The 16,152-nt window shown below is 40.5% G+C and overlaps 1 protein-coding gene across 2 annotated transcripts in view; it reads left to right on the top strand.

The window, feature by feature from the left end:
• Positions 1-16,152, top strand: part of CHN2 (chimerin 2) — a 212,797-nt gene that overhangs the window by 57,618 nt on the left and 139,027 nt on the right. For both annotated transcript variants that reach the window (XM_084858443.1, XM_084858444.1), the window contains exons 2-3: positions 5,926-5,964; positions 12,422-12,477. In XM_084858443.1, coding sequence (XP_084714569.1) covers positions 5,926-5,964; positions 12,422-12,477 — 95 coding nt within the window. The remainder of the gene's footprint in view (positions 1-5,925; positions 5,965-12,421; positions 12,478-16,152) is intronic.

Genomic DNA, 16,152 nt, shown 5'->3' with positions numbered 1-16,152 from the left:
GGCAAAACATTCTAACTTCATGAATATGCTGGTGGGGTCTGAGGTGGTGGTGACTGGCCAAGAAAGAGGTGGTGTATTGTGGTGGATGGCTCAATGAAAATGTCTACGCAGTGTGCAGCTGCTGTGAAAAAGGCGAATTTCATGTTGTGGATCATTAAGAAAGGAATTGAAAATAAAACTGCCAATATTACAGTGCCTTTATACAAATCTATGGTGCAACCACATTTGGAATACTGTGTACATTTCTGGTCACCACACCTCAAAAAGGATATTGTAGAGCTAGAAAGGGTGTAGAAAGGGGCAACCAAAACAATCAAGTGGCTGGAGCAACCCCATTGTGGAAAGGTTACAATGTTCAGGAGTTTTTAGTTTAGAAAAAAAGATGAGTAAGGGGAACATGATAGATGTATATAAAATTATGCATGGTGTGGAGAAAGTAGATAGGGCAAGGTTTTTCACACTCTCTCATAATACTAGGACCTGGAGTCATCCAATGAAGGTGAATGGTAGAAGATTCAGGACAGATAAAAGGAAGTACTTTAAACAGGGCATAGTCAAACTATGGGTTGTATCTAATCCTGACTAGAGACACAACCCATAGTTTGACTAGATTGGACCAGCGGATGTGTTCCCCCTCCCCCTGTGTACCCCCAAATCTGCTTCAGAGGATTGGGGGACCCTCCAGAGCAGATTTGTAAGACACGGGGGATACAGGAGGAAGGAGAGCAAGGAGAAGTTATCTCACACTATGTTGGATTTAAGCCTATGGAAGTCACTACCACAAGATGTAGTAGTGGCCACCAACTTGAATGGCTTTAAAGGGTGATTAGACAAATTCATGGAAGATAAGGCTATCAATGGCTACTACTCATGATGGCTATATATTAACTCCAGTATCCTAGGCAGTGTGCCTCTATATGTCAGTTGATGATGAACATGAGTGGGAGGGAGTTATTGCATTCATGTTCTGCTTGTGGGCTTCCCATGGGCATCTTGTTGGCCACTGTGTGAACAGAATGCTGGACTATATAGGCCTTTGGTCTGATTCAGCACAGCTCTTCCTAAGTTCTTATTTACTTATTTTTAAAATGTCTATGCCATCCTTCACTATAAATATTCTCGGGAATAAAATCAATATCATAACAAGTTAGTAACAGAATTAAGTTGTGTTGCTTGTCACCATTCACATGTTAATGCCAACTAGGTATGTACAGTTCTGTTTCTTGTTTCACAGAACATTAATTTGTATCATAGTTGCTAGTCTTTCCTTCTCAAATGTAGTTCGCCCGTAGTCTGGATTTGTCTTCATTTTATATTACGCCATTGTATAAAATTAGGATAAGACTCTTCTAAGCATTTTCATCAAGCCAGCATTTTTAGTCACATATATATTTACATTAATATTGATTTTAAATTTTCATAACTTTTTGTTTAACATTTAATGATCATTAGATTGTAAATACTACATCCTTAAACCACATAATAACATCATACGGCTTGTTTCCTGAAATTAGATTGAAATGTAAGTGTGGATCATGCAGCAAAGCTATAGTGGAAAACAACCCTTTTTCATCGAAAATGTGTCAGTGCATTTGTCTTTACATACATATTATCCCAAAGATTATCTAATTACTATGCTCAAGGCAGATGTTAATAAGATAAGTTAATAAGCATCCAATGCCATACTCTTGGGCATTAGAAAAAAAAAAGCCATTTCTGGCCTTCAGTCCTTACTTTCAAGGGTGGATGCAACAAAAAGGATTAAGCTTCCATGAAACAGCTTATTTGAATAGGAAGAACAGAAGCCATAATGACAAACGTGTAAAGATCAGGTGAATGTTGCAATCGGACTTGCAGTATGTAGCATTTGTAATCATTAGTGAAATATGGTTGACTCTGCATTTATTTTAAGTTTATCTATTTTGCAAATTAATGATACCTCCATGTGTTAGGAAAACTGTATTATGTTAGACATAAAATCTAAGAGAGCTAGAAAGCCTAAACCAGAGCTGTAAGTGATAGGTTTCAGAATAAGTGGTCAGAGGATTGTGTAGTGGAGTGGATGACAAATGTATCTGCATATTGCTAGAGTTTATTGCCTCAAGTACATAGCTTTGTTTTTAAAAGCATACTGTAGTTAATCACTAACATTTTATTAAAATACACTGTGTATGTAGGCATATATAATGCACATGTATAAGTGTGACCCCAGGAAATATGCTTGATTTTTCATTTTCTTAAGTAACATAGGAGAATAGAAAACATCAAATTACTTTAATTAACCAGCATGTTTTTGTAGATTAATAATATCATCTACTTGATTAGTATATGTATCATCATAATGGTATACATGTTGCAGAAAGAGCCTGTGAAGTCATACAGCAGAAGTAAATGACTGCTGTTGTTCAGCAAGGTGACTAGGTGCTCATTAATGGTTGTTGAGTGAGTAAATAAGTACAGGTGCAGTAACATAGTTACTCTTCTATTCCACATGCTGCAGCCTAACTTCCCACTCTTCCATTGGCATTTCTCCTGATGTCTGTGTTTCGGATAGATGGGCAGGAATGCAGGATGTGCTTATCAAGACAATACTGACACATCCACTATAGTGAGTTACTTTGGTATATTGTCTGTGGAAAAATGTATCATGAGTATTTGGCCATCAATATCAACAGGTGCAATGAAGCATCTGGTGTTCACCAGCAAAGGTGGATTTTCTCCCTATTGTCTTCACCAGGTGGGAGCATACCTTGGTGAAGTTAACTTCAGGGTTTGTGGCCAACAGGACCTCCCCCACTTACTGCAACCTCCATACTTTGAGGCATGGTCTCCCCTTTTTTTTACCTGTGTTGGGTGCTTTGTCCTTGCAGCAGTGGATCTGAAGTTCCTGGTAGGTGTTTTCATTAGTGTCTTCTGACAGGGTACCTATAAGCATTGTAGGTACCCTGTCAGAGGACACCAATGCAAATGTAAGGCTGCAATGAGAAGACAAGTATTATTTATCTGCCCTCAATTTCTTTTTGTTCTCCCTGTTTTTTTGGTGTTCCATCACCAAAGTTCCCACTAGTTCTTTCTAGACATGGGAGGAAGCAGCATGCTGTAGCCCCATGCATCCTGAAAACTGGGATGTGTCTTACGTGGCTGGACCCAGGGATGCAGCTAGTTTTGAGGAAGGCCTGGCCAAGGGATCTCCATTAATTCCAATGAGAGTGATTTAAATTATGCCACTTCTTTTGCAAATATAATGTTATGCTATCACTGGGGGAAGAGCAAGCCCCTGAATGAATGTAGAATTCCATTTAAAGTTCCACTCCTGCCCTGTCATGTCACTATTTCTGCCCACTTTTATTCTATGTGCTGATGGAGCCTTGCTGGTGTAAGTGTTATGCCAAGTTGTAGTGTCTGACTTCTGCAAGGATATTGCATGGAATAATTCTGTCCCACCAAGGTTGTGCACACTTACCTGAAAGCAAGACTCACTGAATTCTGTAGTGCCTACATCTGAGTAAACATAGGATCAGGCTGTACGAATTGAAAAATGTAACTATTGACACCAGAATCAGTTAGCTTAGATTCCTGATCTTGCTTAGCTTTCTGTATTTGTAGAGGAATTCTTGTCCTATTGAGGTCTGCATTACCTAGGCTAAAACCTGTCAAGGGTCTGCAGTGGCCAGAGCAAAAGGTAGGTGGAGTTATCAATGGAGTCTTACCTTTCTCCCACCAAGTGCAGGAGACTAGCCAGTATGGGGAAAGCCCTGCCTCTGGGGCCATGAAGGCAGTCTCAACTTGAACTTCCGGAGGAAGCAGGGACTCCCCCATGCTCACCAGTTTTGACTTCCTGCCTCGTGGTGGGAGGCAGCTTCTCCGAGGTTCTCGCACAGCGAGAGCAACGACAAAAGAAGAAGAAGAAGCGACCTTTCAGTTGCAACGTGGGAGAGGTGACTGCTCCTCTGGCACACAGAGGGCCGGCTTGCAGAGGGGAGATGGAACCAGGACCCCACCCGCCAAGGGCTTCTCACCTGCCATCGCATAATAGCTGGGGAAGCCCCAATGCTCCGGCTTCTCCCCCGTGAGAGCGAAGGGAACCCGTATTTGCATCCAGACATGCTCCTTTCCTAACTTGTGCAAGTTCTCTCCAACACCTTTATAGTTGGGGGACAAAGTGAGATGGAGTAAATACTTTGGATAGCCTAGAGCAGGGCTGTTGAGGCAGCATTGCCTGGGCAGAGGGCTCATGGTCTGGGGAGAGTCTGGAGGTCCAGGCTGATTCAATATTTAGCCTGTAGGCCAGAGGTTCCCCACCACTTCAATTATTAATCTAAGCCATCATTAATCTAAGTCCAGGGTGAGTCACAAATATTTTTTTGTATGGGTTTGATGTTCCTGTGGTTGGTCATTTTCAAGTCTTACTCCATCACAGGGCTGCAAAACCTTTTCATCCCCGAGGATCACATCGGATGCCTGGGGTGGCAGGGGCCGCACACACCACTCATATTCACCCCAGCAGCAACAGATCCTGGTCTTGCAGGAACAGCTGCAGCCTAGATCCATCATTGTCGCTGGAGGCCCATGTGGCTGCGGTGGCTCAGAGTGCCTTTTACCAGCTTTGGCTGGTTAGCCAGCTATGGCCTGTCCTGGACAGGGATAGCTTGACCACAGTGGTACAGGCATTAGGAACCTCAAGACTGGATTACTGCAATGTGCTTTATGTGGGGCTGTCCTTAAGGCTGGTCCAGAAGCTGGAGCTAGTGCAGAATGCAGCAGCTCGGCTGTTGTCAGGAGCTGCCCCTTTTTGTGTTCAACTCTTTTACTGAGGGAACCGCACAGGATACCTGTTCACTACCAGGCCAGGTTTAGGGTATTAGTACTAGTGTACAAAGCCCTAAACAATTTCAGACCAGGATCCCTGAGAGAGTGCCTTCTTCCTTACCAACCTGGCTGGTCACTGAGGTCATCAGAGAGCATGTTCCTGATGGTTCCACATGGACCCATGGCCCAGTTGAAGTCCACCAGGAAAAGAGCCTTCAGTGTGCTGGCCCCTTTCCTATGGAACTTCCTGCCTTTGAAGGTCAGGCAGGTGCCAATGTTGTGTTGCCTCTAGCACCTCCTGAAGACATTGTTATTTCGGGAAGCCTTCCTTGAGTGATCAGCCAAGGTTTATTAATTCGGTCTTATCAGAACTTATTTATTTTAAAATGTTTTAACTGTGTTACCATAGTGTTTTATTCTTTCATCTTTGCTGTTCATTACTCCAAAATCTTTCAATATGGAGCAGTTTATAAATACTGTAAATACATAAGTAGTGTCTGTTCTATGTAAAGGGATCAAGGTGTTGAAGCCCCCAGCCTAATTGCCAAAAAAAATGAATGAAAAACACTCTAGGAACAGGTTCTATGGTTTCTACTATAGAAGCCTTGTTCCTAGAGCATCCCCAGAGAGTTCTATGAAGCTGGCAGGAACCTTCAAGCACTGCTTTCTAGGGCGCTCCAGTGAAGTTTCTGTGGCAGGAACCATAGAGCCTGTTCCTAGAGCATTTCCCCCCTTCTTTCACTGATGGCAGATGCTGGTGATTTGGGGGGTCACCAAACAGAGCTTGGGGACCGCTTGTAGTTTTTGCATCCCTCCTCTATCACGTTATTTCAAATACTGAACCAAGTAAATATGAATGCCATATTTAATTATTCATTAATAGAACTGTGTGTGTGTATGTATTGCATTGCAGAATTTGGGGAAATGGCTCCAAAACTTTTAACACCATCAGGGAACATCTATCATGATTATCACTGTATTATAAATTATCATGTTATTCTCCTGGAAAGGCAAGAACTTTTTTTCCTGGCAAGCTTTGAAGTCTTTATAGAATATTCATGTCGATGGGTTCACAGAGCTGCTAGTTGATTTATTTTTCTTTTATTCCTATTCTAGATGCTGAAGAATATCAACCCCCAATATGGAAATCATACTGTGAGTATCAGAAATTGGGATTTGGGGATGGGAGGAGGGCAGGGGACCTAACTTAGGAGAGACGGCGCCAGATATCAGAAAGGCATCATGTATGATTTGGAGAACCCAGAGAATATGAAGTGATCATTGACAAAAGGAATCATGGCCAGTAAGGGAGAAAGCAAATAAGGATACAAGATATGCAGGTTACTAGTCACATGACGCTCAAAAACCCCAGTTTGAGTAAGGTTATAAGTTGTGTAGAGAAGGTAATCATCGTTGGGTAGTTTTAAGAAGAGTCTAGATAAGCATCTGTAAGGAATTTTATGGCATGAAATTAGACTAGGGCTGCAGTCCTATACACCACTTATGTCCAACCTGGTGCTTAGATTTGTTGAATACAACTCCCATAATCCCCACCCAAGCACAGCAAATGACTATGCTGACTGGGGATAGAGGCAATTGTAGTCCAACACATTTGGAGGTCACCACACTGGGTAAGGCAGCTATACAGGCTTACCCGACGGCAAGTCCCATTGAAATCAATGGGGCTTACTTCAGAATAGACTTGTATAGCATTGTACTGCACATAGCTACTAGGATTACTTCTTATTTTGTATTTGCCAGCCTCTGATATGGGTTGAGTGACCATTCTATTAAATTTAAGTTATTAATTGAACACAAAAGTTAGGAGCACAGAAACAGAACTGACAGCTATGACAAGGAATATGTTGGCTAACACAAGATATGGTATAAAATCTAAGATCCAGAAGTGCAGGCAGAGAAAAGACATTTAATCCAAGTACACATCCTGGGATGATTCTCAGGACAGGCCTTAAATGCTCATTTTATATTTCATCCTAACACAACATTTAAACTTTATGGACTAGGAGATCACATGACATATATTTTACTAGGAGATCACACAATATATATTTAGTGCTGAAACAGAAAAAAGTTGCTCCCAGTATGATGTTAAGAATGTAGAAGATTTTCGTTCGCATAAGCCTGATTTATTTTACTATTTTTATTTTTGCAAGGCTAAAAATGCAGTGAGTCACTATATTCAAAGCATTGCCTTCTTCTTAACTGTGATTGCAGTTCTCAGAGTATTTATTCAAGACAAGTCTGCCTGATATGATTGTAGCTTTTATTTCTGGGGACTTGTCTTTCACATTTTTGAAGAACTATGTCATCCATATCTTTAGTACTGAAGAAAGCAGCCTATATTCTGAACATTTAAAATGAAGAAATTTAAAGTACATGGGAAGTTTTCAAAGACCTCCAGTTTGGAAGCCACCAATTTGGATGGCTTTAAAAGGGGATTAGACAAATTCATGGAGGATAAGGCTATCAATGGCTACTAGCCATTATGACCATCATCATCATTATTATTTACATTTCTATACTGCCCAATAGCCAGAACTCTCTGGGCGGTTTACAAAGATTAAAAACATTAAAAATACAATATACAGAGATTAAAAACCATTTACATAAAAACACATGAAGAGACAATATACACAAAAGAAACGTATCTACAACAACTTCAAACAAACACTCTCAAAAACAAACAACCATAACCATAAGACATTCCAGGATCAATTAAACACTGATCATATACTGCCAAATGCCTGGGAGAAGAGAAAGGTCTTAAGCTGGCACCGAAAAGATAACAATGTTGGTGCCAGGCGGGCCTTGTCGGGGAGATCATTCCATAATTTGGGGGATAATTTCCACCACTAGCCATTATGACTATATTTTAACCCTAGTATCAGAGGCAGTATGCCTATCTACACCATTTGCTGGGAATGTGAGCAGGAAGGTGCTACTGCACTCATGTCCTACTTGTGAATTTCCACAGACCGCTGGTCCACCACTGTGGGAACAGAATGCTGGACTAGATGGACCCTTGGTCTGAATCAGTATGGTTCTTCTTATGTTCTTATCGTAGCCAAGGTTTGTGCCTTAGAGGGCACTGGATCTGCCTCTAACCTACCAACACTATTGTTGCCCTGGGACCTTTTTTGCTTTTGCCCGTTTGTCTGGCTGCCTTGCTTTTTTTGCTAATACTTCACATGCACAGTGACATTATAAAAATGGAAAGTTAGGATGAAAAGCTGAAAAGTTCTAGGTTGTAAAGCACTAGAGTTCTCAGATTGGGGGCTCTGGCAGCCAGACCCAACTGTCTTATTCAGTCCCACTGTGACAGCCTTCCAGAAGAGGTTGCTCCTGGCTCCTTGGGTGTGTACTGACCACAAGATTTGGATTGGACCCTGTCTCAGGAATTTAGAAAACAGTCCAATTAAGCTTGAACTGATTCAGAGGCTGCCAGATTTGATTCAAGTATGAAACTCGATTCAGAAATCCAAAGCTTCATGCACTATTATTAAACTTCACTGACTATTCTTGGGACTCAACAAATAGCACACATAGTAGCCCCTTATAAGGGGATTATGCCTGCCAAATGTCAGACAAATAGGTGCAGGCACTTCTCTGGTACATAGCTTTAGTGTGTGTGTGTGTGTGTGTGTGCGCGCGCGTGCGTGCGTGCGTGCGCGCACACATATAAAGGGAGCTGCTGACCATCTTATTATTTCTTGGCAACATTGGAAAACTTTGCAGGGATAGTTGCCCCTTCTGAGGAGCTCAGGACTGCCAAGCTTCCAGTGAATAGGTGCAGGGTGTTTTGTGCAAGAGTGTCATTTACAGTCTGGGGGAGTTCCAAAAAAGGATGCACTTATCCCCCTATAACGTTTGTGGGCAATTGTGATGAAAATGACATTCAGCATAAATATGGCCCTATTTAAGAAACCTGAAACATTTCAGAAGGTTAGATGCAGCACTTTTGTGGAAGGGGAATGTTCAAATTGTTTGGGGTGGGGAAGTGATTTGCTGTGATCACCCCCTCCCTCCCCCCTGCCCAATAGCTTTTTGGGCAATTTATATGAAAAGGGCCTATATCATAGAGGTGTGCCTATGGAAGACACCTGCAAAAATTTGGAAGGATAGTTAAGGAGCTATAAACAACAGTTTAAGACTTTCTGCCCAATTGGCACCAAAGTCATAGAAAGTGCAATAGGACATAGGGCAGATTATGGATGTGGCACTGGCAAAGGCAGAAAGACTTGAATATCCAACATTTTCCAAGCAAGCACCCTATAGTACATCCTCCCAGTTCACACAGATTCCACCAACATGTTTAACATAGTAGAGAGAACTAGCAAAAAGCATTGAACTGGATCAATCTTGCAATATATTACTTCAACAACCCAGATCCAAAGCACTGCAATTAGAGAGCTCTGGTAAAACCATTCAATGTGATTACAAGCTAGAACTGCCAGACACAAAAACTGCACCCCCTCTCCTCCATCCTCTTACTCCCTATTAATTTGGCACTGGAAGGGTTAAATGATTTTGCTAACAGAAGACAGAAGAGGCTACTTCAAGCCATAGATAGCTAATGTGATCTGGAATGCTTGGATGGGCTGAATGAGGGTTTTGAGAAACTGATGAGAAGACCCCTAAAAGACCCCAGACTGATATTTAGGAAGACCCAAGATCCATATGTAGGAAGACCTGGACTTGTGATATTTGATGTTGTAATTGTATATAAGCAGAATGAAGCCTAGGAAAATGCTATGCAGCATACTGTGCCTTAATCGTGCTTTCTGCAAAGCCACAAAGATTCCCCCCCCCCCCATAACAACAGAGATGGCTCAGGTAGAAGTTGCAGAGTTGCTGATACAAAGCACAGAGAAGAACAGAGCTACTGTGCATGTTCAGCCACCAGTGAGCCGTTTGTAGATAACGTTTGCAGTAACAAGAAGACTGAAAATATCTCTGCTTGGTGCTTGTTATGGTTATGAGCTTGAAGGGATTTCATAGATCATGAAGTTACTGGATGGTGTTAAGCAAACTACTGGGGGTGTTCAGACATTCACAGAAAGGGGTAAAAGAAGCCAGCATGGCCTCTCCAGCTGCTCCTGCACGTGCTGCGCTCAACCATAATTTCCATAATTACCTACTGCATGTTGTAGGTTGTACTGCATGGGTACAACGCCACCCCCACCATGCCACATGCTGGGTTTGGACAACACGGAAACCTGCACTGCAGCACAGGTGATTATGCAAATTATAGTCACATGCACGGGGGGAGGGGGAGCCACGATGGCTTCTTTTACCCCTGTGATCATCTGAACCTGGACACTATTTCTGTCTTACAGGCTGTAAAGCTCACAAATACAATGTATGTGAAATGGTTAGAGAATTTAAGAAAATTACTGTATAAATACTATTTATCTTTTTCTGTCACTGTGATGCTATCCCTAAATATTTGTAAGTTAAAGTCAACTCTCACTTGTCTACAAGTATGCTAATATGCACATACAACAGTTGTCTTTGGAATGCCCACATTTGAAATAAATCCGAAGTTTGTCTGGGCTACAAAAAAAGCTACTCCTTTTTGCACTTCTATATTCCCTGAAGACCCACTCCTTCCATGCTGCTTAAAAATCTTTGCTGACTAAAGTAATTTTTAATGTATTTCATTTACTTGCATTATTACTGACCAGCTCACTTACTGACATAAGATCGTTAGAGCAGAAGCTGTAAATAGCTTTGGAGAGCAAGGGAAAGAGAGCTGGAAAATGGAATAAGGACGTAAATATTGAAATATAAGATTATAAAAAATATTAAACAGCTTATGTGTATATGCTATATATTATTCTCCACCTACACTCACCAATATTCTTTGGTGAATATATGTATATGTATGAATATAGCATATAACTGATGAAACTAAGCTGAAACAAAGGAGGCTTTGGTGTAAGATATGTATATTCTAGAATTTCTGTGTGTTCTACTTGCTTTAATTTTACTTGCTTTTAAGCATATGAGCTCAGGTGAACTGTTAACTGAAATAAACAAAGAACATGTCCAGAGAACAGCTTTACAGAAACTTGGAAATAGTATTGTAAAGGTGTCATTGCAGATCATACAAATGTTTATTCTGTGTGTCTCACTATGGTCTCTGGGCAAGCTGGATTTTCATTATCATTCCCCATCATCATTTATGTATTTGCATTCATGTATTTGCACTCATGTATTTGTATTATGTATTTTTCCTCCAAAAGGAAACCCCATTTGTCATCTGAAAAGATTAATTTTGACAAATGTTTCAGAATACTCTTGATAAAATATTGAATTGTGTAGCTGTTCAGGCTGAATCAGTAAAGCTCCCAGAAGCATAGCTAGGTCTGTTGCAAGAGATATATGTACATTTGCATAGTGCTGAGGGTGTTGGTTAGATAGTGCCCATGACAAGTAACTTTTTAAAAACTACAAGCTAGTTTCTAAGGATATGCAGAGATAGATACCTGTTGACATCTGCACAAAAGCAGAGTTTTTATTAAGTGTAGTTTCCATTGAGAATGAAATTGAATAGACAAGAAGCTGCTTAAATTGGTTAACCAATTTTATTTTGTTGAATAAAATTCTAAAGGTCTAGTGGAATAGCCATAGTTAAGAAAACTAAGAAAACAAGTCTTGACCCCCATTGTAAGCTGCATCCTCCTTGGTCTTCTCTTATGGTGTGTGTGGCTTTTTTAAAAAGGATTATCATGCTACCAGTATTGGAACAGAGCTAGTGCAAGGGACAATAATAATATATATCGAACTAGTCATTAACATTAACAGAGCCACAATAATTTAAAACCATGGCTGTATAATACAGTGTGTTCAAAACAGCGGAAACCTTGAAAGCCAACATCACGGAAGTTTGTGCTGTGATGGGCTGAAGTCTATGTAAATAAATCTTTCCCAAGAGGAGGATTAGAATGAACAATGTTAATAACAATCAAAAAAACTAAACTGTATGTTTAAGTTTTAAGATATAAATCAGTGTTAGGCAAGTTTTATAGCAAGTTTAATCAGGAGGGCTTTAAAATGAATCCTGTGGGGGATGGAGACAAAAGCCTAGAGGTAAGGACTATAGATAAGAGCTCACGCACTGTAGCAGGAACTGGGAGAGCAGCTGTAGTGGGGCCTGTTAAATCTCTTATAATAAAAATGCACGGAGGTCACTGGAGCATAAAGTTCATGGCTTTTGATTTCTTTATACTAATGCCCAGAGTATCGAAATAAACAAGATGAGCTTGAACTCTTGATTCAAGACGGTAAAACTTGTATATGTATAACTGAAACTTGGTGGAATGACTCCCATGAGAGGAATATAGCAATTGAAGGAAATACTTTTCAACAGGAAAAGGCTTAGAAAGTGGAAGGAATTGCACTGTGTTAAAAATGTACACACCTGCACAGAAATACAGGAGAATGAACATGGTGGCCCTGTCATGGTGGGCCATTTAAACATGGTGGCCATTGTTTAAATTTGGTTTGGAGCATTTGCCTTAAACCTACAGAAATAAATGTTGGTATTCATTGTACCCTTCTAATTATTATTACATTTTATGTTTGACAGTGTATCAGTTACAACAGGAAGCACCCCGTCCCAAGAGGATAATTTGTCCTCGAGAGGTCAGTTCACCTTTCTCTTCATCTTGTTAAATTGAATGAATTGTCAGCAGTACGTTGATACTGTTGATCTTCACATTTCATGTGTGCTGAATTCAACATATAATTGTTCATCCACACAAAATATTCAAAAGCTCTCTGTTTTCTTAATTGTAAGATGAACATTTAAAAATATACATTGAAATGTGTCATAAATCAGTATTGAATTTTAAGAATTTCATCATTAATGTCATTAATCTGTTGTTTTCACTGCTATTGCAAGAGTTCTTGTGTTCATCAAAGTGTTATATATTTTTGTACATATCTCTATTATAAATGTGATTGCTCCCTAGAAAATTTCATGCTGTTCCTCTAGTTTTCCAAAACCCATTTGTCATCTGAAAATATTAATTCTGACAAATGTTTCAGAATATAAATATATATAAATAGTTGATAAAATATTGAATTGATTGCATGCAGATGTGCTTCTTACATGTCTTGAAGTGTGAAGACAATACATAAAAATGGATAAGGCTGTACAGTTACTGGCTGTCTCTCTATTTGGTTTCCCACATTTTCCAATTAAGTGTGCTGTTTCTTAGCACATGTTCACATCAGCTTTATTTCCATGATGTGTTCTAGGGATAACTGATCTTGATTGCACAACATCCTGGATGGAGCTGACAATAATTTTTTGTCTTGGGAAAGTCAGCACCTCATTAAAGAGGTGATTCCTTCCCTAGGATGTTTCAGGTGATGCTTGTACAGGCAGGCTTTGCAAAGAACGTTGGATTAAGGATGCAGATCTTCTGTGACTGTTGGTACAGATCTGCTAACTGGAAAAACGTGCATTTCACGTGGCAGGCTGAAGTCTCCCCAGTGGGTGGATCTATTCATGGGTAAGCAACCTTGCCTGATATTTCAGTAGATCTTAGCAGAGAGGACCCAGCTTTCCTCCTGAAATAGAGCTGTCCCAAGCAGTAGATCTTCTGGTTGGAAAGCCTACACATCAGGCAAGAGTCCTCCCAACAACAGATCTATGCATTAAAAAAATCTGAATTATCAGGCTGTAGGGCTTATAAGTAATTCTCCTTTTGTTCTTTGCAAGTGTAAATGGCACACCCATAAAGAGCTGCAGATTGTCTCTCCTTCCTCTGGGAAGAAGGGTTCAAACATCCTTTTAATTTCCTCTATTTGTCTCTCTAATACAATAATATTCCCAATGATTTTTCGTAGAGAGGTTTCTGTCCATTCATTATTAAAGGCAGGAAAAAATAGCTAGAAACAAAATGGCTGGCTAAGGAATGCTGGGACTTTTTTCTGTCTAAACATGCATAGGATTGCACTCTTAAACTGTGTATTATTTGCTCAGGGCAATTCTCTTTACAGACATCAATGTGGTAATTCCCAAACTGTATACCATGAGTGAACTGTTAGTGTGCCATAAGTAGTAATGAGCTAGCTCCCCATAGCTCAGCTCAGACTGAATCAGAAATAAGCCAGGGTACTTACTGGTGCAGGAAATAGCTCAGGTTATTTCCAAGCCATGACAAATTCCCCATTGAAATCAATGTAAACACTGCTATATCTGTTGATTTCAACAGAGAGATTTAAGGAGGCTGGGGAGAGGCAAGTTGCACTGAAATGTCTTGCTCAAGGTTCTTGAGCAGTGGGTAGCTATTTGCACCTGACCAACCATTCTGGAACTGGGTGATAGTCAGGGTAAGATGGAAGTTGACTCTGGCTTGCATTTTAATCTGAGCCAGAGAAGAATTTGGAGACATCTAATGCTTACCTCTCCCACAAAGCTCATTTCCCAATCCAAGCCCCATAAACTTTACTGGCATTTCTAGCTATCAGAATTAAATTAGTTAAATAACTAAAAGGCGTCTGTGCATCTAAATTGCCCAGCCACAGACAAGGGTACCCACTACTTTTCTCTACCACTCTTTCCTTGCTTTGTCTTCTTATAATTGGCATGTGCTGTTGCTAGTGTCATAATGCCATTCCTTACACTGGGCATGGCTGGATTATTGATATAACTCTGGATAGATATAGAAAGAGACACATTACTCATCACTGGACAAGGTTGCCTGTTGTAGCTCTGCAAAAGTCACGTCTTTGGGCTTGCCTCCTCAAATCAGGATAGTATGCTCAGAACAGGAACTCATATAGAAATATAGGATATGGGCTTCACTGAAGGTGGGAGTAAGTCACTCTTACAAACTCTTAATGCTAAACCTCTGTGTTGATCTGAGTAATGTATGCCTCCAAATATCATTTTGAAAAATAGCATACCTCTCTTAGAAAAAGAGTATACGTCAGCAATCAGAAATTTGGGAAACATTATTCTGTGGTACAAATCATTTATTCTTGTATTCTGCCCTTCGTCCAATGAACTCAGAGGCACACGTGCTTTCTTCACAACAACTCTGTGAGTTAGGATAGGCTGAGAGAGTGATTGTAGTACCAACGTTGTGGATGGGCTATAGCTCTGTGTTAGACGACATGCTTTGTATGCACAAGTTCAATACCTGGCATCTTCTGGTAGAGCTGGGAAAGCTTCCTGTCTGAAACCCTGGAGAGCTATTCCCAGTCAAGAGTTCTGGATGTCAAGGTGGAAAAGGTTTCAGCCTGGTTCCAAATGCTGTCAACATTATCAAGTTGCTCACTAGGAGCTCTCCTTGGTGCTGTCCTTGCCCTACTGTGCCCCATGGGCCTCTCGGGACCAGGACAGGATACCAGTGAGCTTCAAGGCTGAGTGGGGATGTGAATCCCAGGTCTCCCCACTCCTAGTTTCACATCCTAGCTACTACACCACACTTACTCTCCTGCGAAGCCTGACTGTTTGAGAGCAACAATGACACATCCGACCATTCTGCTGCCACTTTCCTTACTGAACAGTAACATAAGAAGTGATCATGTGTTATTACATTCTGAATGTTTTTGGCCTGGCAGATAGATCAGCCAGTGATTAGCTGGGAACAATTAAAATGGCTCTGAAATCGCTTACATTATTACCTTGGCAGCAATCCTGCACTCACAGGGACTTAAATGCATACAACTTTGTACAGGGTTTCAGCTAAAATGTGACAATTCCTTGAATGCTGCCAATTTATCTGTAAAATAATATTTATAAGAGTAGGAAAGTTGATCTAATGCAGTGAAAACCTCATGCCTAGCTAAATTTAAAAGGGACTGATGCCAAAGAGAAAGGAAAGGAAAGAGAGGAATGAGGAGAAATAATGTTTAGCTAGTGAGTCACAGTTTGTATAGAACATTGTGGGTCAGTGTGGCCAGTTTCTATGCTTTTACCATTAATGTAAATCACTTTCCTTATCAGAATATGCAGCTGAAATAGGAAGAAAGGAGGCAAAAGTGTGGCTGGCTGGCAGAAACTGAAGTATATTTATCACGTCCAAAAAAGAGGACATTTGAAATCTTGCGTATGTCTTTGTGGTTCTGTGATAGACAAAAAGGGCCTCTTACCCTTTTAATGTCCTGTACAGTCCCAGTGTGGAAACTGGAAGTAATTAATTATGTAATGGTTTTGCTTAGAGAGAGGTGAATATTGGCTCTTTCCTATATGCAGATAGGATTGCTTGAATTTTCTCATGTGTGGAACAACAAAGTGGCTCATTTTATGAATTGAGAACCATATCAACTTTATTTGCTGAGTTTTTGCAGAGTTGGAGAGCT

This window comes from Heloderma suspectum, chromosome 5 (genome assembly GCF_057233095.1).
Source record: "Heloderma suspectum isolate Gila_16-S chromosome 5, 16-S_ref, whole genome shotgun sequence".
NCBI classification, from domain to species: Eukaryota; Metazoa; Chordata; class Lepidosauria; order Squamata; family Helodermatidae; genus Heloderma; species Heloderma suspectum.
This window is presented reverse-complemented; position numbering and strand designations above follow the sequence as displayed.